The 26,126-nt window shown below is 50.7% G+C and overlaps 1 protein-coding gene across 1 annotated transcript in view; it reads right to left on the bottom strand.

The window, feature by feature from the left end:
- Slc2a1 (solute carrier family 2 member 1) overlaps nucleotides 1-10,214 on the bottom strand; it is a 28,644-nt gene extending 18,430 nt beyond the window's left edge. Inside the window, exon 1 of the mRNA XM_028886497.1 lies at nucleotides 9,997-10,214. Coding sequence (XP_028742330.1) covers nucleotides 9,997-10,014 — 18 coding nt within the window. The 5' untranslated portion in view covers nucleotides 10,015-10,214. The remainder of the gene's footprint in view (nucleotides 1-9,996) is intronic.
- Between the last annotated feature and the right edge of the window lie 15,912 nt (nucleotides 10,215-26,126).

Genomic DNA, 26,126 nt, shown 5'->3' with positions numbered 1-26,126 from the left:
GCTCAGTGGTAGAGCGCTTGCCTAGCAAGTACAAGGCCCTGGGTTCGGTCCTCAGCGGGGGTGGGGGTGGGGGTGTGGAGTTGAATATGGTGGTCCACACCTTTAATCCCAGCACTTGGGAAACAGAGGCAAGTCGATCTGAGTTCAAGGCCAGCTCAGTCTAGATAATAATAAACACTGGGAGTCCTGGGTGGCTGGCCAGAGGCAAGGTAAAAATGGTACTTCATTTTACACCCTTGTGAGGTTCTTGAGTTCTAAACACTGTTACTGAACACTTTCATATTATTTATAATGAAGTGTTTTATTATTTAATGAAAAATAGTAAGAGAAAAATAATATAGATTTGTCAAAAATTATGCAGGTAGAACATGAGTAGAAGCTGCTGCAGTGGATATTAGGTGAGGTGGGTACTATGACAGTGTGGGGGGGACAGGGACACACAAATCCCCCTCTAAGGGACTTTGCCACTGGCAGGTCAAGGTCTAACTTCTCAAAGAAGATCTGCCTACCAAGCATGGGTTATATTTACCTAGGCAGGCTGCCTCATTAGAACTTATTAAAACACTTAGTGACTAGGTCCAGTTAGTTGCCATGTGCAAGAACTGAGGCTCGGGACCCAGTAGGCCCATGCCTGATGTCAAAGAGATGGCTAGTAGTCAAGTGAGCACCGTTCGGGGAGGCAGACTCAATGACTACCCGTGGCATCTGGATTTCAGAAGAGGTACTTTGAGCAACTGAGGCAGTCCTGGAGGGACACACTTCTAAAGTCTGCCCCATGGGCAATCCAAACTCAATTCCCAGTAGGTGACACTGGAATCAGCTTGAAGGGCAAGCACCCAATCTGCCAAGTGGGAAAGCATTGGGGGGGGGGGGCGCGTGCGCAGCTACATTCCAGGTAGACAGAACAGTATGTGTGGTGGTAGAAACAGGGACGGCTGATATAGCCAGGTTAAGAGAAGGCGTGTTTAACAAGGCCCAGTACAGGCTGAAGGGGAGGGATGGCGCTCCTGCCCCTTGGTAGGCACATGGCCCTGAGATCTGCCATCTGACCCAGACCCCCCCTCTCCCGCCTCACTTTCCACACCCTGTTTGATCACTGCTGACTTAGAATTAAGGGGAATAAGGCTTGGATACAGTCTACCACTTCATTTTACCCTGTTAGGAGTTGAGGCAGGCCCTACCTCTGAGCCTTGGTTTTCTAGGGCCCAGGAAACCTCAATCAACAAGTGTTTGCTGAATGAGGTCAGAACCGGAAGCTACCCTCAACTGGGCCACCATTGTCCATCTGCTCCCATGAGCTTGCAGATGAAACTGTAATCCACTCACTCACCATGTGTTTATCTGTACCAGGCTGTGATGGTGGTGTCTGAGAGAAGGGATGCAGACCACACCTGAGAAGGAGGCTACCTTTTAGAACATTCTGCATCCTTTCAGGTCTCCCCTTGGTGTGTACTCTACAGCCTCTAGCTTAATATACTCATCTGCCATCAACTGGGGACTCTGAGAAGGAAACCTGGCTTTGCTGTCCCTGCAGCAGAATGCAAGGGGGTGGAAAAACCCACCTCTCAATGTACTATTTTATATAAAGCCCATTCCGGGCATGTTTCGTCAGAATCAAACCCGATCGAATGCTGGAACATCAGCGCTCTGAGAATAGAAATGGCTGATGCCCTCCCCAAGCCCTCTCTCTGAGGCATGCCCACAGAGACCCAGGACACCTTTGAGTCAGGTGGCAGAATCCCTAACGGTGCTACATGGGCTCGCAGTTCACCTGAGCTCAGGCACCAGCACACAGAGGGTCTTCTGTGACCCCCTCCTCCCTATCCCAGGAAGCAACTGGTGAAGTGTGCTTTCCCAGTAGCTGGGATGACGAATAGTCCAGACCACAGTGATAGCCTTTGATCGCTGGCCTTTTAACACCACCTGTGTGCCCTTCCAGCCTGGCTCGTCTTATATCCAAACTCTCCATCAACATTGGCAGAGGGCCAGAGGGCACATGGCATCACTACTAGGAGGCAGAGGCAGGGTGTTCCTTGTGGGAGGAGAGTCCTTAGATGTCACTCTGTCTTACTCCGCTGCTTCCTACATGGTCTTCCAGTGTGCTGGAGCATGAACCACTCAGCTTCTTAGCCCTATGGGGCAGGGAGGAGCTTCAGCCCCCTTTACTTATTTGCTTTATATAAATTATATATATATATATATATATATATATTATATTAATAATGCATTTGAGCAAAGTTCTGGGTATTAAAAAAAATCCTGAGATACTGTAGACCCATGCGTCACCTTCACTTGACAGATAAGGAAGGTGAGGTTGGAGGACAGGGAACCGGGTTTGTTGGTAAACACCAAGGCCAGGAGCAAGGCTTGAGTTCTCTGCACTCCTAGCCTGCGTCTTACTATGACTCCTTCAGGCCTCCCAAATCTTAACAGGGATGGGCTAATCCTAGAAACGCTGACTTTCAAGTGACCTTGCCCCCCCCCCCTTCCTCTTAGTTTCCTTAAAGCCTTCTAGTGATGTTAAGACTTGCATGGCTGCCTCCTAGGCACTCTGTGGTGGCCCTGGAGGCAGGCGGTACTCATTCGGTATTTACAGGGGGAGCCTGGCACACAGTACTCGTAAGGTGCCAGGCACCCTGCCAGGGGCTGCTCACATCCTGGCTTGACCACCATGGACCTTCTCTCTCCACTCTAGAAGAGACTGCTCCTACTTTACCAAAGAATGGAAGCCTCAGAGGGAAAAGCTCCTACCCTGGGGTTCAGGAACTTCTCTGAAGTTTCAAATGGGGGGTGGGGGTAGGGCAGGGGAGCTTCTGGTACCACATGCTCTGTCCTTCCTGGTCAGGTTCTCTCCTCTACTTCCCGGTACTGGTTCCTGAAGGAAGCAAGGTTTCTACCTGGTGCTTTCTATGTAGGTCAAATTCCATTCCAGCAACTCTCTAGGCCTAGTCAATTCTGAAGCCAGAAGCCAAGGTCTTTTGGCCATCTTGACTGGAGTTTACTCTAAGCCAAGGTTGGCTGACAACCACCGCTGGGTTAAGGAACCAGATCTCACCTACCAGCTTAGAATGGCTTTACATTTCTAAAGGGTGGGGTCGAGGGAGGGGGAGTACATGGAAGTTACATTAATCAGAATTTCCATGACCACTAACAGAACCACACCCATCTGAGTATCCATTTGTGACTTCTGGGCTACAGTGGCCCTGCTGTCTTGAGGCAAGCAGAGGCAGACAGATCTTGTGGCCCACAAAGCCAACAATATTTACTATCCTGTCTTTATAGATTTGTCTTTCTGAAACGTAGGTCCTTGAGTGCTGGACGTAGAGTCAATGCCTGAACTGTTCAGGATTTTCAAAGCCTTTCAGGCAAAATTCACACACACACTCCTCCTTAAGTAGCTGAAAAGGGTGTTGTTCCTGCAAGGAGCAAATAACTACTTCCCTGGCCTGTGGGAATGAACCTGTAGTGAACAAAGGGACCCCAAGAAGCCAACACCCCTAAGGTGCATTTAGTGGTGCGCTAGCACCAATTCGGTGGAGATAAAATTAATTTTAATATGTAATTTATTTTTATGTATGCTCACTGGTGTTTTGCCTGCATGTATGTCTGTGTGAGGGTGTCAGATCCCCCGGAACCGGAGTATGAGCTGCCATTGAACCCCGCCAGTGTAAGGGCAGCCAGTGCTCTTAAACACTTAGCCATCTCTCCAACTCCAATAAAATTAATTTGATTAAGACTGAGCATAGCTGGGCGGTGGTGGCACACGCCTTTAATCCCAGCACTCGGGAGGCAGAGCCAGGTGGATCTCTGTGAGTTCGAGGCCAGCCTGGACTACCAAGTGAGTCCCAGGAAAGGCGCAAAACTACACAGAGAAACCCTGTCTCGAAAAACCAAAAAAAAAAAAAAAAAAAAAAAAAGACTGAGCATAGACAAAGGTCACTGTCACTCTCAGCAAGTTTAAGTCCCAACTCTTCCACTTTGGGGACCTTTTGAAAATCCTTTCCCCTACAGCTGCCATTCTCTGTGAGGTTTCCCTAAAAAGTTCCCGTGCTACCTGAGTGAATGGGATTGGGTTAGAAACTAAAGCAAATCCCGATCTATGCAACCTGATATTTTACTTGACAGCCAGAGCAGGAAAGGAATATACACACTGCATCAGGTGGTGAGCAGTATAAAAAAAAGTGCAGGCGCAGGGCTTCTCAATCACAGTGAAGCATGTCTGCAATGGAATATTATGCAGCTGTTGGAAAGAATGCAAAACATCTGTATGTTTCTGAAAAGAGCCCCAGGGTGGCTTCTTAGAAAAAGAAAAACCAAAACAAAGCCCCAGGTACAATTACACCATGTGAGGAAGAATTACACCTGTGTGAGGTCATCTGCTGTGTGTGGACCTTAACCCCAAAGTCCCCTGGGCTGCTAGATGTAAAGTCAGCTCCTTAATGGTGCAGGACGCAGACCTTGGGCTGGTGATTGGGATGTGCTGACCACACACGAGTGTGATCTACACACACACAAAAGGGGTGGTGGTGACTGGGAGTGAACAGTAATTGTGAAAAGTGGGAGAAGAGAGGCTCTTGTCCTTTTACTTTCATGGCTCTCTTTGGTTTGCTCCATTCTGTGCTTTTTAAAATCCAATTTCATTTTCCCCGCCACATCTGGGAATTTTACTGGACACGGCACCAGAGCCTGGGCCTAGCAGGCCCAGCACACTGCCTTCAGAAGTACTGGGGAGTGTGGTAATCCCCCATGCAGCTCTCCAGCTGGAGGAGGTCTTACATAGCTGCATGAACAGGCCAGCTCTTACAAGTAAATGTTTAGTGGCATTATGGTGGGGTGACCTCCCTGGCCAGGCAAGACGTGGGTCCAGTTGAGCCAGTTGAGGTGGATGAGCCAACAGAGCAGACTAACTCACAAGATCTGGTACTGAGAGGAGCTGCCTGTGGGAATGAATGACAGACACACTAATGGCCCTGGAGTGAAGAGGTCCCGGAATCATACTCTGGCTGGTAGGGTTTGAGGAGCTCGTTATGGAGAAGATAATGGTAGTCCTAAGACCAGAGACCAAGTGTCTGGGTGAGGGGGAAGATGGTCACTATGGCCACACAGCACAGTGCTAGCACAACGATACAGCCCACAATACTGAGGGCAGAGCTGCCTCACAGGCCACCAAGCCCGTGTCCAACTGAAAGAAATGCTCTCAGAAGTTAACACTACTATCCATGGAGCTGGCATTGAGGACTGCCACACTGTGCCAGCCACGTGACTGACATGGCCACTAGAGGCCGGACCCAAAGCTGTGGTAGGGAGGTGAGGCGAACCTAGAGCATCATGGAGGTGGGTTAGGACCCTGAAGAGTCACTCTTGCATACTGGAGGGCCACTCAGAGCCCCAGACCAAGAGAGCTGAGCAGGAAGCCCTGGCTCGGGTGGGGAGGACAGCCCCAACTTGATGCTCAAGGAAAGTGAAGAGGCACTGTTTCTTTCCTTTAGCTAGATTCCCCATCCCAAGAAGCCCCACCCCCTCCGGCAGAGGGCCTTCCAGAGGCTTGCCCCCACCCCCACCCACTCTGCTGTGAAAACAGACCAGAGATCTAGCACTCCTCAAGCCTGCTGCGCTGCATAAGGTGGCCTGCATGCATCTAACAAACTTCAGTGTAGCTGATCCACAAAGGTGAGAGCACAGGCTGGGGACATACAACAAGGTAATAAAGCAGTTTCTGAGTGGCTCTTCCCTGGACGCTCCCAATTTCGGGACAGGGGACATGAGCTGTGGATTAAGCAATTTGGACAGATATTCTGTCCAGCAAATGCCGAGCCTTCATCAGCTTGGGGTAAGCGTGCAGCCCAGGAGCCCTTGGCTTCCTACTGCAAAATCTCAAGTTTATGCATAAACGACTGCCAGGCTCAATGAATGGCTGAATGACAGAGCCTGGGGCTCCACACCACCCCTGCCTGGGAGGGAAGTAACAATTGGAGATTTGTTTTGGGCTAGGCCAGCCTGGACACAACCTCTCTGAGCCCTTGAGTCCGTCCGCCAGGAGCGTTCCTGGCCTCAGCCATGCTAGGACAGTGGCTGCTAGACTGAACGGCTTTGTCACCTCTGTACCCAGGAGAGGGGTGAGGGGTGAGGCTACAGGCCCCAAGCCAAAGCTGCACACTTTTCCCTTTGTTCCAGGCCTCCTAGCTCTTCCAGTCTGTTGGGGGGGTGGGGGGACTTGATCCTTGTACCCTTGGTGTTGGAGAACTCGAGGCCTGACACCCTATGACCAGGAGGCACAGGGTAAAGCTGCGCTCTCTGAAGTCACAAGCTGATTAGTGGGGGATTTGGGGCTGACCCAGCGAGGGGAAGGTAAGGCGGAACCAGAGGGTGGCTCAACACTGGACAAGGATCATCTTGGGGCTGTTTACATTGTTTGTATATCTAAGCTGGCCAAGAAAAAAGGTCTTTCCACTTATAATAGCCACCACCCTGATCGAGGACATGGGGACGATCTTACTCACAATTACCAGAGAAAGAAACCGAGGCTCCAGGAAAGTGACTTCCTTCACAGAAGCTTCCAGATGTTCACTTATATCTAAAGCAACCCTCAGACTCCTACAGTACCCAGAAATGGCTGTGAAGTCTTGAAGCCTGAGGACTTCTACACACGTGGAATGGGTGGGAGCTGACAAAGATCAAGGATCAGAGGGGAAATCTATCAACCCCAAGAACACCTCAAATCTTCAGTCTTGTCTTGGACTTTACTGGCCTCAGTTTCCCCTCTGTAAAAGGGAAGGCTAAATAAACCAAGGCCAGAAGGTCTCTTCTGGATGAGTTTCCTTCATCTTCATGCTACCTGCAAAGGTTAGCAGACTTTTTTTTGGGGGGGGGGGCTCAGCACATGACCTTTTCTCTGAAACTTTAAAGGTCATGGTGGACTCCCATTTCCCCCATGGTGCAGGTGTGAGGCTCTCAAGAAAAAGGGGACAAGAAAGCAGTTGTACCCATTCCCTTCACATCACAGGGATGGAACCCAGGGCCTCACACAGTGGTAGAGCAAAGGCTCTACCACTGAGCTACGCATGCCCCCAGCACTGAGAGGTGCTTTCCTAACTACCCAAATGCTTGGCAGAGAGCTGAAACAGAAGCCCAAGGCAGGGCAGGCAGCCACACTAGATGGCTCAGCTCTGGGCCTGGCACCCTTAGCGCATTCCCCCCTCCCCGCCCCACCCCCACCTCCCCGCCCCCCTCTCCCCCCTCTCCCAGATTCCAGAATAGTGAGGGCTTTAATGACTTCCCTGACTAACACAGCCCAGCATCCCAGCCCCCCAAAATCACATGCTGCTAGGATGCAGGCCTTAGCTGAGGCTGAAGGTTACTGAAGGTTACTCAGGGCCCAGCATGTCATGGGAATTCAAGGAAACAAGGACAGCTTATGGAGCATCTATAGAGACCCACACACATATCCTCAAACTCTATTTATTTGTTTATTTATTTAGGGGCAGGGTCTTACTGTGGCCTTAGCTACTAGCCGAGAGAACTCACCATATAGACAAGGCCAGCGTCAGGCTCAGAGATCACTTGCATGCCTGCCTGGCCTTTTAACTTTAAAGTTACATCTACTTACTTATTTGTGTAGGGAGGGAAGAGACACGTGCCAGTGTGCGTATGGAGGTCAGAGAACAACTTGCAGGAATCGGTTCTCTCTTCTACCATGTGAATCCCGGGGACGAACTAAGATCGTCAAGCCTGGCGGTAAGTGCCTTTACCTGTTCAGCCATCTCTTCAGGCTCCCCCACCGCTGAATTCTAACCATCTAATGATTCAAACTGCTGTCCTTCTGCAGTTGAGGCAACTAAGCTAAATGAGGATTCAAAACCTCACGGTGAGCCTCAGATAATTACGTTTTTCTACCACTGGATCCTGAAGAATCCTGTGACTTTTTAGTCTTCTGTTGAGTGAAGAGACTGACCAGCAAAGCAAAGGGCAGTGGGGACTAGCCTATGGGCTAGCCTAGCCAGGATGGCCACTAAAGGTGAAGTGAGAGGCGGAGGAGGTGAACCCTTGCTGGCCCCTCCCTGCTTCCTACTCAGTGAAGCTCAGAACTCCAGGATCCCGTTTTAAGGCTCTGATTGAGAAATCAGCAGTCTCCAAAGGGAAGGACTTTTTTCCAAAATGTACACAAGATAATTAACAAAAACCTAAACCGGGCATGGTAATGCACGCCTTTAATCCCAGCACTGGGAGAGGAGGTGGATCTCATCTCTGTGAGTTCAAGGCCAGTCTGGTTCACCGGTCTACATAGTGAGTTCCAGGACAGACAGAGCTATGTAGAGATCCTGTCCCGAAACCCCAAAGTAACCCCAAAGTATTTACAACTGCTCTTTTGTGCTTTCAACACTGTTTTATTTAAGCACAGAATCTATTGGTGTAACAGTTCAAGTACCTGAATTCATCAGTACAGCTATTAAACCACGGGAAGTAGGTATTTCAAGGTTTACAGGTGGAGTCGGTAGGGAGAAGTTTGAGAGGCACGTTGGAGTAAAAGCATTTGCTCCAGATGCCGCAGGGGCTGCCTCAGAAGTTAAGCAAACTCTCCCTGCTGCTCACAATTCAAGAAACACTAGTGAAAACGGACAGTGAAGACAGTCCAGACCTTAGGATCTGTGTGACTTTAGGAAACTTACTTCCCGTCTGTGTGCTTCTGGTGAAGGAAGAACAGAACGACATGAAAAAAAGCAGTTTGGCTATGAGCCAATGGCGGTCGATTTTCTTCTTCACCCTTCTGTGTTCAGAATATTCACCTAATCCACTCAAATATTTAGTGTGGTGGTACCCGGGAGGCAAAAGCAGGCGGATCTCTGGGTTTGAGGTCAGCCTCATCTACATAAAGAATTCTAGGACAGCCAAGACTGCATAGTAAGACTGTCTCCAAAAACAAAATCCAAGGAAGAAAAGCGGACAGACCGACCCAGATCTGACAATATAGACTAAGACTGCTTTCTTTTGAACAAGTGGGAGAGAAAAGTTCTCTCTACGTGGAGAAACCTAAGTTCGGAGCCTCTGAAAGACTCGGGGCCTCAGATTTTCTTTTCTTTCTTTATTTCTCTCTCCTTTTGTGTGTGTGTTTTTGTATTTTTGTATTTTTACTTAGTTACACCCTATCATCGTGGCTCTGCCGAGACTGTCAGTAGGGCCATCGGAAGCTAACTGGGGCTTCCTCTACGTCTCACTCTGCTCAAGCCCGCGGGCCAAGGAACAGGTCACAGGAGCTCAACAGGCATGGGGAAGCCCGGTCTCACACTACTGGGTCCACCACATCTCCACTGCCCACGGTAAGGGCAGCCCGGGATTTAACCCAAGTTCGCGCTGTTCGTAGCTTTAAAAGGGAAATGGGGGGCGTGAAGGTGCGCATCCTTGTGTCTCTCTATACTAAGACGGGGAAAATGAAATGTTTTAAATTTTTAAAAAGCGACTAGAACAAACTCTACACAAAGCAAAGGCGCGACAGGAAAGAAACAATGTCGCACACCCTGGAGGAGTTCTGTAAATCGGCCCCCTGCAGGGCAAGCCTGTTCACATGTGATGAGAAATCCTATCGAGACGGTGGCTGGCCTGGGGAAAAGGCCCCACATCCCTGGAGGACAGCGCAGCATGTTGTCCCCCCGACCCAGGCCTGGAGGAAGTGCCTTCTCCTCCTGGCCACCCCCAAGGCCCGGGTTCCGGGCACGGCGCGGGCTTCGGGCGGGTCCCGCCTCCTCCGCGCCCTGCCGGGGCCCGGCCGGGGGCTCGGCCCTCTTTAGCCAATGGGCGCCGCGCTCCGGCCCCCTCCCCCGCGCGGGAGGAGCCGCCGAGGTCGTGCGCGACGTGCGGCTCCTGGGCCCCTGATCCGCGGCCCCCGCCCCGGCCGCGTGAAGCGCGCGGCGACCGCGTGAGGAAGCGGGGCCTCGGGCGGGCTCCCGGTCCTGCGCTCGGAAGCATGTCCCCGCCCGGGGCGCACAGCCCCGCTACTCGTACCTTGCTGCTGGGCTCCATGGCCGCGCGGCGATCGTGGCTCTAGCTGTGCCGGCTGCGAGAAGGGGAACGGGCGTGCTCTGATTCTGCGTCTCCCGCCGGATCTCCACGCCTTGGCGCCCTTGGGACCCCGTCGCCTAGACTGGGACTCCACGAGTGATTCTCAGCGCTTGCCTTGCCGGAGAGCGCGCGGAGCAAGCCTTTTTATAGGAACGCCGCCATTGGTCGGCGCCGCAGGGGGGGGGGAGGAGTAGGTGGGCCGGGAGGGGGCGGAGCCTGGGCAGCACGTCCGGGGCGGGGCTCCGAGGGGCGTGGTTCTTTCGGGAGGGGCGGAGGGCTCCCTGACCGCAGCCTAGCTCTGGATGCTCAATTCCGCAGTCCTGGGCGCGGGGCACCCGAGGGGGGCGCTCGCTGTGTGGCTCTGGGCCGGTGCGCACACCTCTCTGAGTCTCAGCGGCCCCTAGCCAAATGGTAGCGTTTGGTGCCGGGATGTGTTGCCGTCGCTGGGACTCCGGCTTCCTCATTCGGCTGCCGGATAACTTTGGTAAACTGGGGATAATAATAGTACAACCTCTTGGGTTGTTAGGAAGATTAAGCGAGTTAATATTTGGAGCGTGTTTGCAATCGCGTCTGTTACGTGTAAAGTGGTATTAAGTTTATTACACAGACCATGGGAGGTCTGGCTCCGAGGTAGGGGGTCTCCCTCGCCATGCTCTAGTTCAAAATCATGCCCACCGCTTCTCTAGGCTATAAAATCACTGCCTCCCTCTGTATCTGACTCTATGGTGACCCCTAAGTAGGAAGACTGGAGAGGCTGGGTGTCTAAATGGTTAAGGACACAGAACACCCTGTCATTGAACCAGCTCACCTATAAACTGGCTCTAACTGATCCTGGGCAAGCAAGCTCCAGGCCAGTGAGCCATGGTTTTCTTTCGGATAAAATGGAATTCGTATCAAACCCTGTGCTATCAGAATTAACGGTGAGCTCCTGAGTGTAGTGTTGCTGTGGTCATCGAGTTCACTCTGTTTTCTTTTCTAGAGGCCATGAAGGGAAGGCCCTCTAGTCCCAGTTTCCCATCTAGGTTCAGCTGAGGGAGGAATCTGGGAGAAGTTAGTTTCTGTTAGAGACAAAGCTGAGCTGTGTGCCAATTGCTGGCCTAGGGGGCACCCTGGTTGGACATGGGAAAGAGAAAGCATGTGGGCCTGGTAAGTCTGGGGTCTCCTACCTCCTCTCACAGTGCACACTACCTCGCCCTCTCTCTTCCCCTGTTGTCTGCAAGGCCTGCTCTGCTCTTGCTTCCTCCAACTCTGGACCCTGTTACTTTGCCTCAGTACATCTGATGTCAGGGCTGGAGCAAGGCCCAAGCCTGGTCATCCAGGCCCTTCCTTAGGGCACCAGTTCACAAACTCCACCTCACCCATCATAAAAGCACGTGTCTATCTCTTAGCCAACAAGTCACACTCATCAATCAGCCACCTTTTTTTCCCTCTGCGATGGTCCTGTGCTAGTCAGTTTCCCAGGGACAGAAGCATGAGAACCTATTGCTAGCTTCAGAGAGTCCCCAAGCTGGAGGGACAGCGAGAAGGGCAATGTCAAACATTGCTAAGGGAGAATACAGGGTAAGTCTCCAGAGAGACTGGGGGGTGGGCAGGAAGTAGTTCTTTGGGAAGGGGGAGGTGATGTAGAGCAGGATTTGGAAGGTGGAATAGTTCAGTAGGTGGCTAGATAGGAAGGCCATTCTTGGGGAAGAGCAGGTACAAAGGCAGCAGACAGAATGATTTCAGAAAGAGAGTCTCTAGACAGTGCCCTGAACCACAAGTTTCAGACTTTGGAGTCCCAGCTCTGCAATTTACTTGCCAGCCTCTGAGCACATCTCTTTCCTCAGCTTCAAAAACCCACATTTCTAAAATGGGCCTAACAGTCTCCTTCGGGGTGGATAAGGGTCTGTCAAAGTAGTTGCAGTAATTCTTTTGGGGTTTTTTGTTTGTTTGTTTTTTGTTTTGTTTTGAGACAGAGCACTGGCTGTCCTGGAACTCACTATGGAGACCAGAATGGCTTCAAATTCACAGAGATCCACTTGCCTACCAAGTACTGGGATTAAAAGCTTGAGCTACCAGACCCTACTCAAACTGCACTAATTGTTGGAGTCAGCATTTCAGCCCAGTCCTGTGGTCCCGTGGCACTCAAGATAAAGCAGAGTAGCCAGGAAAGCAGCTTTTCTTTTCCTCATTCCCCCATACCTGCCCAGACACAGATCCCATTGTCTGCTTGGAATTCCACTTCTCTGTCCTCCTCTGTAAATGTTTTATGGCCCCTGGAGGCTACTGTTGAGAGGCAAATTCACTAGGAGCTATGGACACTGGATCAGAGGTTAGATTCTTAGGTGGACTATTATCTTGGAGACCGAGTCCTTGGCAACAGAATTTAACCCCGTCTAGGGAGAGAGCACCAGAAAAAGCCCATGAGATGTAAAGCCTTAGCTAGAAAAGTGTGCCACAGGGAGGGATGTGGGCAGAAGTCATAAGTGGCTCCTGGTAGTGTGATTGGCACCTAGGAATTGGGGGGTGGGATGGGCAGGGAGAAGAGGCTGAAGAGGTAGTTGCAAAGACCCCTAGATGCCATCTAGGTAGAGGCTAGAGCTTTAATTATTGGGTGGGCAGTGTGGAGCCACAGAGGGTTTCAGAAAGAACCCCCCGTTGACATCTCAGCATCCCCAAACCCTCCCGTGAAGCTCCTAAAGGGGTTGTGAGAAGGAGGTGGGGTCCCGCAGCGCTTCCCCCAACCCCCCAACCTGGGAGACTCTCTGGTCTGTGCCTACACTGGCAGCTTTGTTCCCTGGAGGCTGACTTCAGCCCTTAAAGGAACACAGCCTTTTCTGGGTTGCTTCCAAGCTGCTCCAGCATCAGCTAGTCTGGAAGAAAAAGAGCTCCCGGGACTGGCGGGAAGGTGCCAGGTGCACAGGATGGTGCGGGCGGGTGCCTGCCTGGTGCGTGTCTGCCAGCACGCCTGTGAGCCGGGAGCCTTAGAAATGGGGCGGTGCTTTGTGGGGCGGGTCCTAGCCGCTACCGAGTAAGAGTGAGTAAGACAGCCCGGAAAAGGCTCTGTTGCCTTTAAAGGCAAGTGTCCCTGGTAGGGTGAAAAGGCTTTGCTGAATCAGTGGCAGCTGATGCAAGGGGCACAGGCAGGGCCTGGGATGGGCATCCCCTAATTGGAAGGCTGTTTTGCAAACTCAAATCCTCCTGTGCTGGAGGTAAACATGCATGGTATAGGGCTCTTCGAGGGCATGCTGGGCCAAGCAGGACACACGTCTGTGTGTTTAATATTTCATTCTGATTTGCACACCTGCTCCAACCACCTGCTCCCAGCTCATTGGTCATCCTTCCTTATCCTTTTGTGTGCCCCTCTATTCATGGATGTGGGGAGTGCTGAAGGAACTATCCCTCCTCCACTGACAGCTGAGCTCTAGAATCAGCTCTCTAGCTGCCTCCAGGACAGTGTTCTGGGTGTCCCACAGGTGCGCACGCTCGCCGTGCTTAAATCTAGACTCATTGCTGCACCCCCTGTCCTCCAAGTACCCCAAAGACGGTACTTCCAAACTGCCCTAGTCAGCTACCTGACATCCACCAGACTCCTCACCCTGATTACCTGGTCCAGCCAATTCTGTGGCTTCTCTCCTTCTAAAAGACTATGGGCCTCCCTCAGTTCCTCTCCATTCCTACACGCCCCCCTCCCATCAGAGCCATTTTTCAGGCATCTTCCTACTTGCCATGGACCTTTTTCTCTCAAAAAAAAAAAAAAAAAGTCACACCCTGCTTTATGCATATTTCCATGGCATATGACAACATGGCTGATTCTCACAGGCATCACATGAAGGGCCATATGCAAAAGTGTGCACCTAGGCACATAACATGCAAACCATTCGTGAGCTCAGAAGCCTGGGGAACAGTTCTGTCTGGAAGGGAGGGGCTCCGCTGTGAGGGGGGGCTGCTGGGTAATCAGGGTGAGGCAGCTGGAGAACAAATCAGCAGTCCTGGTGTTTTTCTCTTTGCCCCAAGCTTTCATATGACTCAGCATCTCGCAGTAACTAATCCCATCTTTATTGAAAATTTTGATACTTTGTCATCATGGATTTTTCTTTTTTTATATATTAGTTTTGATTTCTCAAAAATATGACATTAAGAACTGGGACTGTACCTCAGGGGTAGAGTGTTTGCCAAGCCCGGATTTGATTCCCAGCACAACTGGGTTTTGGGGCACCCCTGCCCATCCCTGCCTTGAGCTTTTCTTGGGAGGGGAGGGGCTTGCCTTGCCACACCCTATTCCTGACCCTGTTGATAATGTTCTTCATGGGGATGCTGGTTGCACAGGTGTGCCCCATTTGTGAAAATATTGAGCTGTGTGTGTGTTTCTCATTTCTGCATTTGTCAGAATGCATACAGGCTTCTGTCTGTTTTTACTTAAAATCTTTACATGGCTCTAGCGAAATGTCCCCTGATGGTGTCTTCCAGGATCCCAAGCCCCCAAGTCAATAGCTGCTATACACTGAGTCTCTTAACATATTTCTGTTTTATTTTTTAATCTTTTTCATTTGTTAGTTTGTTTTTCAGACAGAGCTGCATTGTGTCAAACTCACAATCCTCCTGCCTCAGCCTCTGAGTGAACCACTACCTCTTGCTTTTTGTAAGTTTGTTAAATGAAACAATGCAATAATCCAGTTGATTTAATCTCCTCAGGAATTCTATGAGATGAATGTTTTTTTTTCTCTCTCTCTCCATTCTCTAAAGGAGAAAAGAAAGGCTGTACACAGTAAAGAAATTTGCCCAAATCATATAGGTAGTAAAAATGAGTTTTTAGTACTTAGATTTTAAAAACATGGGGCCAGCGAGATGGTTCACTGGATAAAAGTGCTTGCTGGCCGGGCGTTGGTGGCGCACGCCTTTAATCCCAGCACTCGGGAGGCAGAGCCAGGCGGATCTCTGTGAGTTCGAGGCCAGCCTGGGCTACCAAGTGAGCTCCAGGAAAGGCGCAAAGCTACACAGAGAAACCCTGTCTCGGAAAACCAAAAAAAAAAAAAAAAAAAAAAAAAAAAAAAAAGTGCTTGCTGTACAAGCCTTTGCTTGAGTTTGAACCCTAGAACGTGTATAAAAAGCCAGAGGTTGCGTAGGTAAACCCAGCGGAGACAGGAGCTCCCATTGGCAAAAACAGCGGCAGGAACAAGATAAGGTTCAAATAATTGCAATCTAGGTGATTAGAACCAGGCTAGGCTGTTGCTTGGCCAGTACTGGGTCAGGAGCCTAGACAAGTGCTGTTGGTCCAGTCTTTATTTGTTTTTAAGATTTGTGTGTGAATATTTTTGAGACCCTGCCTCAAAACCAAGGTGGAAGGAAGTTAGAGGGAGAGAGAGAGTAACAAAATCCATTATGTACACACACACATATCACACACCACACACACACACACACACACACACACACACACACACACACACATACACACACACACACACACGCAGACATAACATTTAAAAACAAGGTAGAAGGAGAGAATGGACTGCAGAAAAGTTGCCCTTTGACCTCTACTTGCTATAACTCCCACACTCCCACACAAATCTTTAAAGCAAATAAAGACTGGACCAGCAGCCCTTGTCTAGGCTCCTGACCCAGTACCGGCCATGCAACAGCCTAGCCTGGTTCTAATCACCTAGGTTGCAATTATTTGAACCTTATCTTCCCCTGAGATAACTACCTCTCCAGGGCAAGTCCTCTATCATTCCCAGCTTCCCTCTGTCCAGCAGTTAGTTGGCACCGGAAATAAACTATAAATGCTTCATGAGAGACAGAACCAAAGGATAAATGGAGCAGGTGATAAGGTGTGGAGAAGACACAGTACAGGATTCAGAGAGACAGACCTGCTTCGTGCTATGCCTTGGGTGTGTGACCTGACCTGAGTCCCCAAACACGTCACGGGAATATCTCCACCGGAAGCACTGATTGTCAATGCGGAGTGAGAAAGTGCTTGTTGGCTGGTACATAGTCCATAGCCATCCAAGTACTTGGAGAATGGTAGCCATTATATCCAGGTTTTTACATCCTTAAAGCCCTGGTTACTCCTGGGGGGCAGGCTTCTGTCTCACAATGTCTGTGTGTTGTTTGTTTCCAGGGGCCTCTGAAGTTGGAGAGAGGCTTGGATGTGGCCCCAACACCTCTGTTCCTCAAGCCTCCAGGAAGGGCAGGGTGCTAGGAGTGGGAAGTCTGCTGTTACTGCCGGGGGTGTTGTCCTAGGCCGCTTACTCCTTCCCTGCGGACTAGAGTTTTCTCTCTCTAAAATGGGCCCTGAATACTCTTGAAGTTGTCAAGCTCTGAGGTGGGTTCTATGTCTTGCCCTGGGCCTAGCACATAGTGAGCCCTCCATAAAGATTGGGCATGAGGAGCAGTGAGGAAGACACCCTGAGAAGCTCAGAGCTGATGGAAAGACGGACAGCCAAGCTTGGCTAGCATGCGTGGAGAACAGAGGTGTGGACTGGGCATGTGTTTCATGCTGATGTAACCAACAAGACACCTTCCCACAAAGCTGCACCAACCCCCACCTTTAGAGGGAGGGCAAGACAGACTGAGGAAACTGTAGTAGGGACGTTAAGCGCTGCTGGAGGCAATGGTGAGGCAGGAGATGTGAAACATGGGCGTCTTCACTGCTAGAATCTTCCATGCAGCAATTTAGACCCAAAAGAAACACATAGCTCACCCCCTCAAGGAGCAGGTCACCTGTGTCCATCTTTCCTGGCTATCCCCAGAGACCCCCACCTGGATGTCTCCTGGCAGTCAGAGGCATGTTCGTCAGGAAGAGCTGGGTGACTCACCCTGATGCTGGAGCTGACTCATACTCTATAAGAGGGAGAGTGAGATCCCATCTTTATGGAAGTTTGAAATGAGTGTTGCAGATCCAGGACAGTCTAGTGCCTAGGACAGGGTGAATGGTGTGGCTGGGGACTCAAGAGGAGGGAGGTTTGCTTGGATCTGGGCACTGGGACAAGTTTGCTGGGTGACTTCAGGCTGGTCATTGTCTCTCAGACTCTTCAGCATTATCATGAAAGCGTGGTCGCCACAGGTAACCCCCTGTACCAGCCATAAACAAAGCAGACAGAGAGCCCTCTCTGTGTGGGGACCTGGTGACTCATGCCACACAGGCACGTGTGTGCTGGCTTAAAATGTTCAGTTGGTATCAATTGGTTGCCATGGAAAGGAAGCCAAGATATTCTGGAGAGGGAAAAGCAGGTCACAAAACTGTAAGTCTGTTGTGATTTCAAACGTAGATAATCCAAGCCAGGCAGTGGTGGTGGCGCACACCTTTAGTCCCATCACTCAGGAGCCAGAGGCAGGCAGATCTCTGAGTTCCAGGTCAGCCTGTTCCACAGAGTGAGTTCTAGGACAGCCAGGGCTACACAGAAAATCCCTGTCTTGAGAAAACAACAACATAAGATGTAAATAATTCAGGTGTAGTGACTCTCCTTTAATCTCAGAATTTGGGAGACTGAGGCAGGAGGATTGTCCTTAGTTTGAGACTAGCCTGGGTTACAGAGTGAAGGTGTTCATGTGCCTCATAGTTAGATTTCTATAGATACAAGCTAAATGTCAACTGAAGTTATTTATGGGTAGTAAAACTAGGGATAGTTTTTGTTTTCTTCTTTTGAAACAATTTTTCTGTTTTTTCCATCAGGAACGAGTAGTCATTGAGTAATTTTTTTCCTCACAGGAGAATGAAGACTCACACACACTACATATATATATGAATGTTTATTATGTTCGTCCTGGTATCTGTGGAAGCTGTACAATCACCAGCCAGGGTAGGTTCAGTCAGCTGGGGTTGCTCAGAGCTCTGCCTCCCTGGAGCTCACAGGGTGGGGACTCATCAGAAACTATTTCAGGGAGGTCGGTATGCACTGTGAAAACTAGACATGAGAACGGCAGTGTGCTTCAGCCACACGGCAGGAGAGGAAGCCCCTCCAAACTTAGTAGCTTTAAACAGCAAGGATCTGTGGCATTGGGACGCACTGAGCCACTGCACGTGACGTCAGCTGAGGTCACTCATGCAGCTGTGTTTGGAGACACATGGTTGGGGCCATCTTTCCACACGTGTTGTATCCTCCTCAGTCTGTCCTCAGTCTGTTGCAGGATAGCCCGGCTTCCCTCTAGCCTGGCAGCTGTGTGCTAGGAGACAAGCCCCAATGTAACACGCTTATTGGCTTACTGGCCAGTTATATCAATGTAGATCATTCTGGGTTTAGATTGCTGTCACGTGACTAGTAATGAACATGTCTCTGCAGGGAGAAATTTCCCAACAGTACACACACACACACACACACATACACCACACACATTTTAAAGACAATTTCTTTTATTGCCCAGGCTGGCCCTAAACTCTGTGTAGCTAAGGATGACCTTGGACTCCTGGGTCTCTGGCTCCTAGCTCCCAAGTGCCATGTGCCTCTGCATCAGGTCCAATACAGTTTTAATAACTGACAGTCTGTTGTTGATTGGATTGAGGCTCCATTGGCATACTTTAGGTAGTTTTCATCTCGAGGCAATTATAAATAATTCTATAAGTGAAAATATAAAGATCCCAGTATAAATTTTTGTAGGAGAGGAATTGCAAGGTGAAAAAGTACAATTTAATTTTTAAGATTTTGACATATTATGCTTCAAGAATTATACATTTTTCAGGGTGTGGTGGCTTATACCTGTAATGCTAATACTCAAGAGGATGAGGCAAGAGGATTGTGGAAAGTATGAGGTAGGCTAGGGCTACAGTGTGAAACCTGGTCTCAAAAATTATTTCTTTTACATCTGGTTGTTCCGCCTGCTGAAGTATGAGCTTTCCTGCAGATCTGACTGCTGTGTGGTGAATTCGAGAGTGAAGACACTAGGTTTCATGTCTTCAGTTTGCTACTCACCTACCTGTGTTATTTTGTTGTTATTGTTTGTCAACTTGAAGCATGCTGGAGTTATCTGGGAAGACTGAGACAATGGCTTCATAAAGACTGGCCTATAGGCAAGTCTGTAGAGCTTTCTTTCTCTCTCTGTCTCTCTCTCTCTCTCTCTTTTTTTTTTTTTTTTTTTTTTGAGACGGGGTTTCTCTTTGTAGCCCTGGTTGTTCTGGGGACCCACTCTGTAGACCAGACTGGCCTTGAAACTCTCCAGAGTGCTGGAATTAAAGGGGTGCATCACCATGACCTTCCAGCATTTTCTTGATTAATGATTGGTATGGAAAGACCCAGCCCACTATGAATGGTACCAACCCTGGACAGGTGGTCCTAGGATATACAAGGAAGCAGGCTGAGCATGCCGTGGGGGAGCAAAGCCAGCAAGCAGTGTTCTTCCATTGGCTTCTGCTTCAGTTCCTGCATTCAGATCCTGCCTTGAGTTCCTGCCCTGACTTCCCTCAGTGATGGACTATGACTTGAGAGTTGTAAGAATAAATAAACTCTTTTCTTCCCACGTTACTTTTGGTTATGGTGATCCTGTCCTGCATGGCTTGGTCCTGGAAATCTGACTGGGGTGATGAGGGAGTGAAGAAAGGACAGACACACAGACAGAACATCTGGGATGGGGTAGATGGTGTACTCTGTTAGAATCACATCACCGGGCTGAAGAGATGACTCAGTGCTTAAGAGCACTGGCTGCTCTTCCAGAGGACCCAAGTTCAAGTCCCAGCACCCACATGGCAGCTTACAACTGTCTGTAACTCCAAGATCTGACACCCACACACAGATATTCATTTGGGCCAAAACACCAATAATTAATAAAATTTAAAAAAAAAAAATTTTAAAAAAAGCTGGGCTGTTGTAGCTTTTTAATCCCAGCCCTTTGGGAGGCAGAGCCAGGCAGATCTCTGTGAGTTCGAGGCCAGCCTGGTCTACAGAGCAAGACCCAGGCACCAAAACTACCAAAAAAAAAAAAAAAAAATCACATCACCACTACCAGCAACAACCCAGAAACTGGACACCTGTATTTTATGCTTCTGAATGGAGGAGACAGGTTTCTTGTATACAGCCTAAGTAGAAGGTGGGTTTCGGTAGGAGGTCTCTCTAGGGTACTGTCTCAGGCTGCAGTTGTCCCGGGGGAGGAAGCTGTGGCTGATGCTTTTCATACACACTAGTCAATTGTCCATAAGCACTTGTACTTGGGCCAGAGGAAGGCACTGCCATCCCTCCGAGCCTCATCTAGGGAAGGGCTTTGCCACTCCCATGAGTCTGAAGCACTGGGGTCCTTGTCATGGCTGAGCTCCTGCCAACAACACGGATTCATTCAAGACTTCTTCATCTGTTCCTCATACATGGTGTTTTATCAAAGCCACAGAAACCCTAAGAGGGACATCGCTCTTTTACAATCCTCATTGATACTAAATGACCTTTGTGTTTTAAGTTTTTGACAGTTGGGTCCATGAGAAATGGCATCTTTTTTTTTTTTTTTAAATAATTTATTTAACTTTATGTGCACTGGTGTGAAGGTGTCAGATCTCCTGGAACTGGAGTCACAGACAGTTGTGAACTGCCATATGGGTGCTGGGAATTGAACCCAGGACCTCTGAAAGAGGAGCCAGTGCTCTTAACCTCTGAGCCATCTCTCCAGCCCGCATCTTATTATTCTTTTTTTGTTTTGTTTTGTTTTCCGAGACAGGGTTTCTCTGTGTAGCTTTGTGCCTTTCCTGGAACTCACTTGGTAGCCCAGGCTGGCCTCGAACTCACAGAGATCCGCCTGGCTCTGCCTCCCGATTGCTGGGATTAAAGGTGTGTCCTATTCTTAAAGATTCAAAGTGGCCCTGAGCCAGACGCAGGCTGGTGAGTTGGTGACGCAGCTCTGTGGTAGAGGGCTTGCCTATTCCCAGCTGGCTAGGCAAGCTGGGAACAAGCAAGAGTACTCGGTTTTTACTTAGAGACAGCAAGACCAAGCGTGTGACACCCAGAGACAGACGGAAATCTGCCATCAGTGACAACAGCCGAGCTCCTGGCAGTGGGTGTAAGGTCACTGTCTTCATTGTGCCAGCTATAGGGACAAGCCGGCTGATTTCCTGTCCTGTGTCTGTGGCCTTTCCGGTCAGAACAAGGCGTGTGGCCTTACCTGCCACACCTCTCTTGCCGTGATTGCTCCCTCTCACCCAGTCTGGAGGCCCCGGGCTGCTGCAGCTGGGCCTGGCTGGCCATTACTAAACAGAGTGTAGCAAGAGTCATACAAGGTAGAGCCCTGGGATAAGCCTTGTCCTCAGAAGCTCATGGACTCTGCCGAAGATGGGGCTGGGTGGCAGATGTCCCTCATATGAGAGCAACCCTGACACCACAAAAACAAGGTGACAAGCACTTCGGGCCCTGGGGGCTGCCTTCCTGAGTGCAAGCAGGACTCCTGAACTCCACCTGCTCCTTCCTGGCTGTGGAACAAGCCATGGGACTGAAGCCAGCTAGATGGCATTTCCACTCAAGACTGCGGACCTGAGTATAGTCCCCAGACCCAACATAGTAGAGGGAACTAATTCCTGAACATTGTCCTGTAAATGCCACATGTGTAGCACGGGCACACCTATGTACACACACACACACACACACACACACACACACACACACACACACACACACACACACGACAGACAGGCAGATGAAAAAAATTTCACCAAAACCAAAAGATGGAATCTCAGTGTCTTCATCTAGAGAAGAAGGGGTGAGAGTTGTAGGGTCTGAGATGTACTTCCTCTGCCTGACACTGGTCCTCAGAGGAGCCCCTCAAAGGCCGGGAGCATCCTGCCCACTTCACAGCTGAACAAAGTGAAACCCGGAAAAGAGAAGTAGTTTGCCTGAGCTCCCCTGGGAATGAGCAGCAGAGCTGGTGATGAACTCAGACTTATCAGGAAAACGCATCTGGCTCTGTGTAGATTGGCTGATGGGGAGAAAGTAAAGAAGCTGGTGACGCATGCCTCTGAGCCCGCACGCCTCTGAGCCCGCACTCAGGAGGTGAAAGCAGGAATCCAGGAATCCAGGGTCATCCTCAGCTATGTACTGAGTTCAACACCCGCGTGGCTTCTTGGCACACAACCTCAAAACACAGACAAAAAAACAGAGCCGAGGTAGGGGAGGGACTCTGTACCACCCCAGAATTCAAGAGCATCTTTGACACAACGACATTCGGAAGCCTGCCGTCACCCACTGGGTGGTGAAGGAGAGTTATTGGTATCATTCTCAGTGGGCATGGCATGATGGCTGGACCGGGAATCCACCATGGAGACCAGACAAGAGTCTCTGACAAACTGCCCCATGATGGCCCTGCGTTCCACAGAGGGAGGCAAGGCCTCCCTGGATACTTGTCACACTAGTTGCTAATGGAGATCCTGCTCCGTGCCGGGGACCTTTAACCCTTCAGGCCTCACAGTATGCAGTGTACTGCCGTGATTCCTGTTCACTCGATGAGGTCCAGGAGGGCACCGGCAAGGTTAGATCAATGTCCAGAGTCACCTGGCTGACTCAGGACCCCCTACTTTCTAAGCCAATGCCCAAGAATGAGGCCGTTAGAGGGGGGCCATCAGCATGTGCCCCACCCACGCCCAGCTGTCACCATCAGGATCTCTCTCAGCCCTGGCAGGTACCAGAGCAGGGCCATTCTCCACCTTTCGAGTGGAGAAACTGAGGCCTGGGGAAGCCAGGCTCAGTATGGAATGCAGGCTAGGGAACTCGAGGGAAAGCTTCAGTGTTTCTGGATCCCTGCCCGGCCTGCGAAGCAGTGACCTCCGCCAGGCCTGGCTGGCCTTGCTTCCAGGGAAGCAAGGTGGGGCAGGATGAGTAGTAGGGAGTGAGGTCAGAGGGGAAGCAGGCATGGAAGAGGAGGAGGCAAGTCCCTGGGGTTTGTGGGGAGAGGGTGGAAGGGAGCCTGGATAGGCAAGGAACTGGGGGTTGGCCCAAAGTAACTTAGCAAGGGTTTAAGCAGGGGCCATGTGGGAGTGCGCAGCCCCAGGATCAGAGGTTCTGAAATGAAAATGTTGAGTCTGAGCTAATGGTCTCCATGCACTTCAGTGTTTCCATCTATAAAAGAATAGAAATCCAGTGGGTGCCTGGGTCATGGCCTGGGTTAGATCCTGGCTTTCCTACCTGCTTTGTGACCTAAGGAAAATAATTCACCCCTGTGGGTCTCAGTGTCCTTATGTGATAATAAAAAAGTCCAGTATCAAAGGGGTGTTGTGAGGGTCTGGCAGACTCTTTACCTAGTAACTGGTTACTGCCCTCCTCTCCGTTATCACCACACGTCACTGTTGTGACCCATCTCACGGTGCTCTAGAGAGGCAAAGCAGTTTGTGCCAACGGTCTGGCACTGGTGCATTAAATAAGCACAGGCAGAATGGCGGATGCGGTATGATGAGGGTGATGGGAAGTGCCTGGAGACTCACAGTGATGAGCTCTGCCCGGTAGGATGATGGGGAAGGGTGCCCTGAGAAGGGAGTACTGTAGCTGGGCCTCGAACCCGCGCAAGTTCTCAGGTGAGGGGGGCGGGAGGCAGAGAGACTACTTACATGATGCATTGGTAAGAAGGGAACCTGAAGCTGGGCGTTGGTGGCACACACCTTTAATCCCAGCACTCAGTGGCAGAGGAAGGTTGATCTCTTGAGTCTGAGGCCAGCCTGGTCTACAGGGTGAATTCCAGAACAGCCAGAGCTACACAGAGAAACCTTATCTTAAGAAAACAAAAACAGAGCTGGGTGTTGGTGGCCCAAGCCTTTAATCCCAGCACTTGGGAGGCAGACGCTGGTGGATTTCAGTGAGTTGAGGCCAGCCTGGGCTACAGAGCAAGTTTCAGGGCAGCCAAAACTATTACACAGAGAAACACTGTCTCGAAAAAAAACAAACTAAAAGAAAACAAAAATAGGGCTGGAGAGATGGCTCAGCGGTTAAGAGCACTGGCTGCTCTTCCAGAGGACCTGGGTTCAATTCCCAGCACCTGCATGGGAGCTCACAACTGTCTATAACTCCAGTTCCAGGAAATCTGGCACCCTCACACAGACATACATGGAGGCAAAACACCAATGCACGGAAAATAAGTATAAACTTTTTTTTTTTTTTTTGAGACAAGCTTTCTCTGTGTAACTTTGGAGCCTGTCCTGGAACTTACTCTGTAGACCAGGTTGGCCTCAAACTCACAGAGATCCACCTGGCTCTGCCTCCTGAGTGCTGGGCCTAAGGGTGTGCACCACCACCGCCTGGCAAAAATAAATAAATCTTAAAAAAAGAAAACAAAACAAGGGGTTGGGGATTTAGCTCAGTGGTAGAGCGCTTGCCTAGCAAGCGCAAGGCCCTGGGTTCGGTCCTCGGCTCCGGGGGGTGGGGGTGGGGGTGGGGGGTGGAGTGCGGGACAAAACAAATCAAACAAACAAAAAGGGAAGGCAGTCTGAAAGCTTCCTGTGGACAAGGAGCTGCTTCACCAGGCAGTGGGGGGCAAGGCTGCAGCAAGATCCTGGGGCTGGATCTCGGGGTGGGGGGGTGGGGGAGGTGGGAGGGTGGGGTGGGGTGTGGGGGGGGTGGCCTTGCTGAGGGGCTAAATGTGACTACTAGGCAGAGAGCTGTGAGCTGTCAATAGGACAGCGCTGCCTGGGCCACCTCCAAACACCATCAGTCCCTGGTCCAAACTGTCCATCGCTGAGCCGACAGCTCTCGGGTGAGACCCAGGGGCTGTCGTGGAAAGTCTATGTTCACTCGGGGGATGCCTGCTTTTCCTCTGTTCCAGCTGTTTCTGGATCCCACCAGGTGCCAGGCCTCTCTTTAGGTCACGTGACTATGGTGCAACTAGGTAGTAGGTCTCTCTCTGCCCACCCTAGGGCTTTCAGTCCTGTTCCTTCAGCTTCCCTGAGTGTGGAATGCTTTGTTACCTGGACTGTGACTAAGAACACGAGGCCTGGGACAGGAAACTCACCCTGGGAGTCAAACATCTGCTTCAGGGCCCACTGGTCCAGCCTCAGGTCCTCGAGGCTTCCTGGTCCCACTTATCCCTGCCCCCTTCTGGCCTGGCTCAAGCCTCCCTGTGGGACTCCCATACCCTGGGGTTCTGGGGTTCAGCGTGGGAGCAAATTGTGCAACCCACTTTCCACCCCCAACCCACCCAGAAGACAATTGTCTTGGGTGAGGTCTGAAAGGCTCTTCCCAAGGACCGGGTCAAGGATCACTTCCTCCCAGGGTAGCAGAAGCAACAAACCCGGGAGGAAATGACTAGGATTGCGGGGATTTTAGAGCACAGAGCTCAGGTACAGGATGGACCCCTGCATCGAGCTGAGGCTGCCACTCAGGGCAGCTTCCTCGCCTCCTTCCTGGAGCCGCCTCGCTCCCTGTCTTGATGCTGTGTCTGTTCTTTTCTTTCATCAGGGTCCCTTGACCACTCCAATCTCCAGCTCCGCTCCTGCCTCTAGTCCCCTGGTACCCCTGACTGCTTTTCATTCATTCCTCCCTTCCTCCATCAGACACATAGTGACACAGAGGGACAAAGAGCCAGACCCGAGGACAGCTAGCAGGACAACGTGTCCTCAACTAGAGAAACAGCATGATCAAACAACCCTAATACAACATCATTATTGCCACCATCACGCTGTGTATACGGGTTTATAAAACCAGGGTGTGACCAAAGGAAGGCTGGTGGAAGAATGAGTAGGGACTTGAAGGACAGAGAAGACGAAGACAAAGGTGTGAGCTGGTGATTGCCGTGGATGGGACACAGGGGAGGTTCAAGAGAGCAGAGGGCGTGGAGGCTGAGTCAGCAAGGGGAGCCGGTGAAGGGCCTTGCATGCCAGGCTGAGGAACTGACAGCAGGTAGCCATTGGAGGAACTGGGTGGCGGGTGTGTGTGTGTGTGTAAACAGCTTTGCGGTTTAGAACAGTCATGTGGAGAACGGGCGAGACCCAGCAGCAGTGTGAGGTCTGTCTCAGTGGAGAGAGCTGTTGCTGGAGTGGGTGACTGGGCTGTAGCACTCGCCCTACTGAGAACATTGGGGTATCTGCCCGTGGCTGGGCCAGCAGGAACTCCTGGACTTTGTGCTTGAGGATGCTCGGAGGTAGATGCAGCTGTGTCTGTGGACTGCCCCCGGCAGCCCACACCTGGGAACCAGGGTAAAGGCCAGGC

This window comes from Peromyscus leucopus, chromosome 2 (genome assembly GCF_004664715.2).
Source record: "Peromyscus leucopus breed LL Stock chromosome 2, UCI_PerLeu_2.1, whole genome shotgun sequence".
Lineage (NCBI taxonomy): Eukaryota > Metazoa > Chordata > Mammalia > Rodentia > Cricetidae > Peromyscus > Peromyscus leucopus.
Note: the sequence above shows the minus strand (reverse complement) of the source record. Positions and strands in the feature narration are given on the sequence as shown.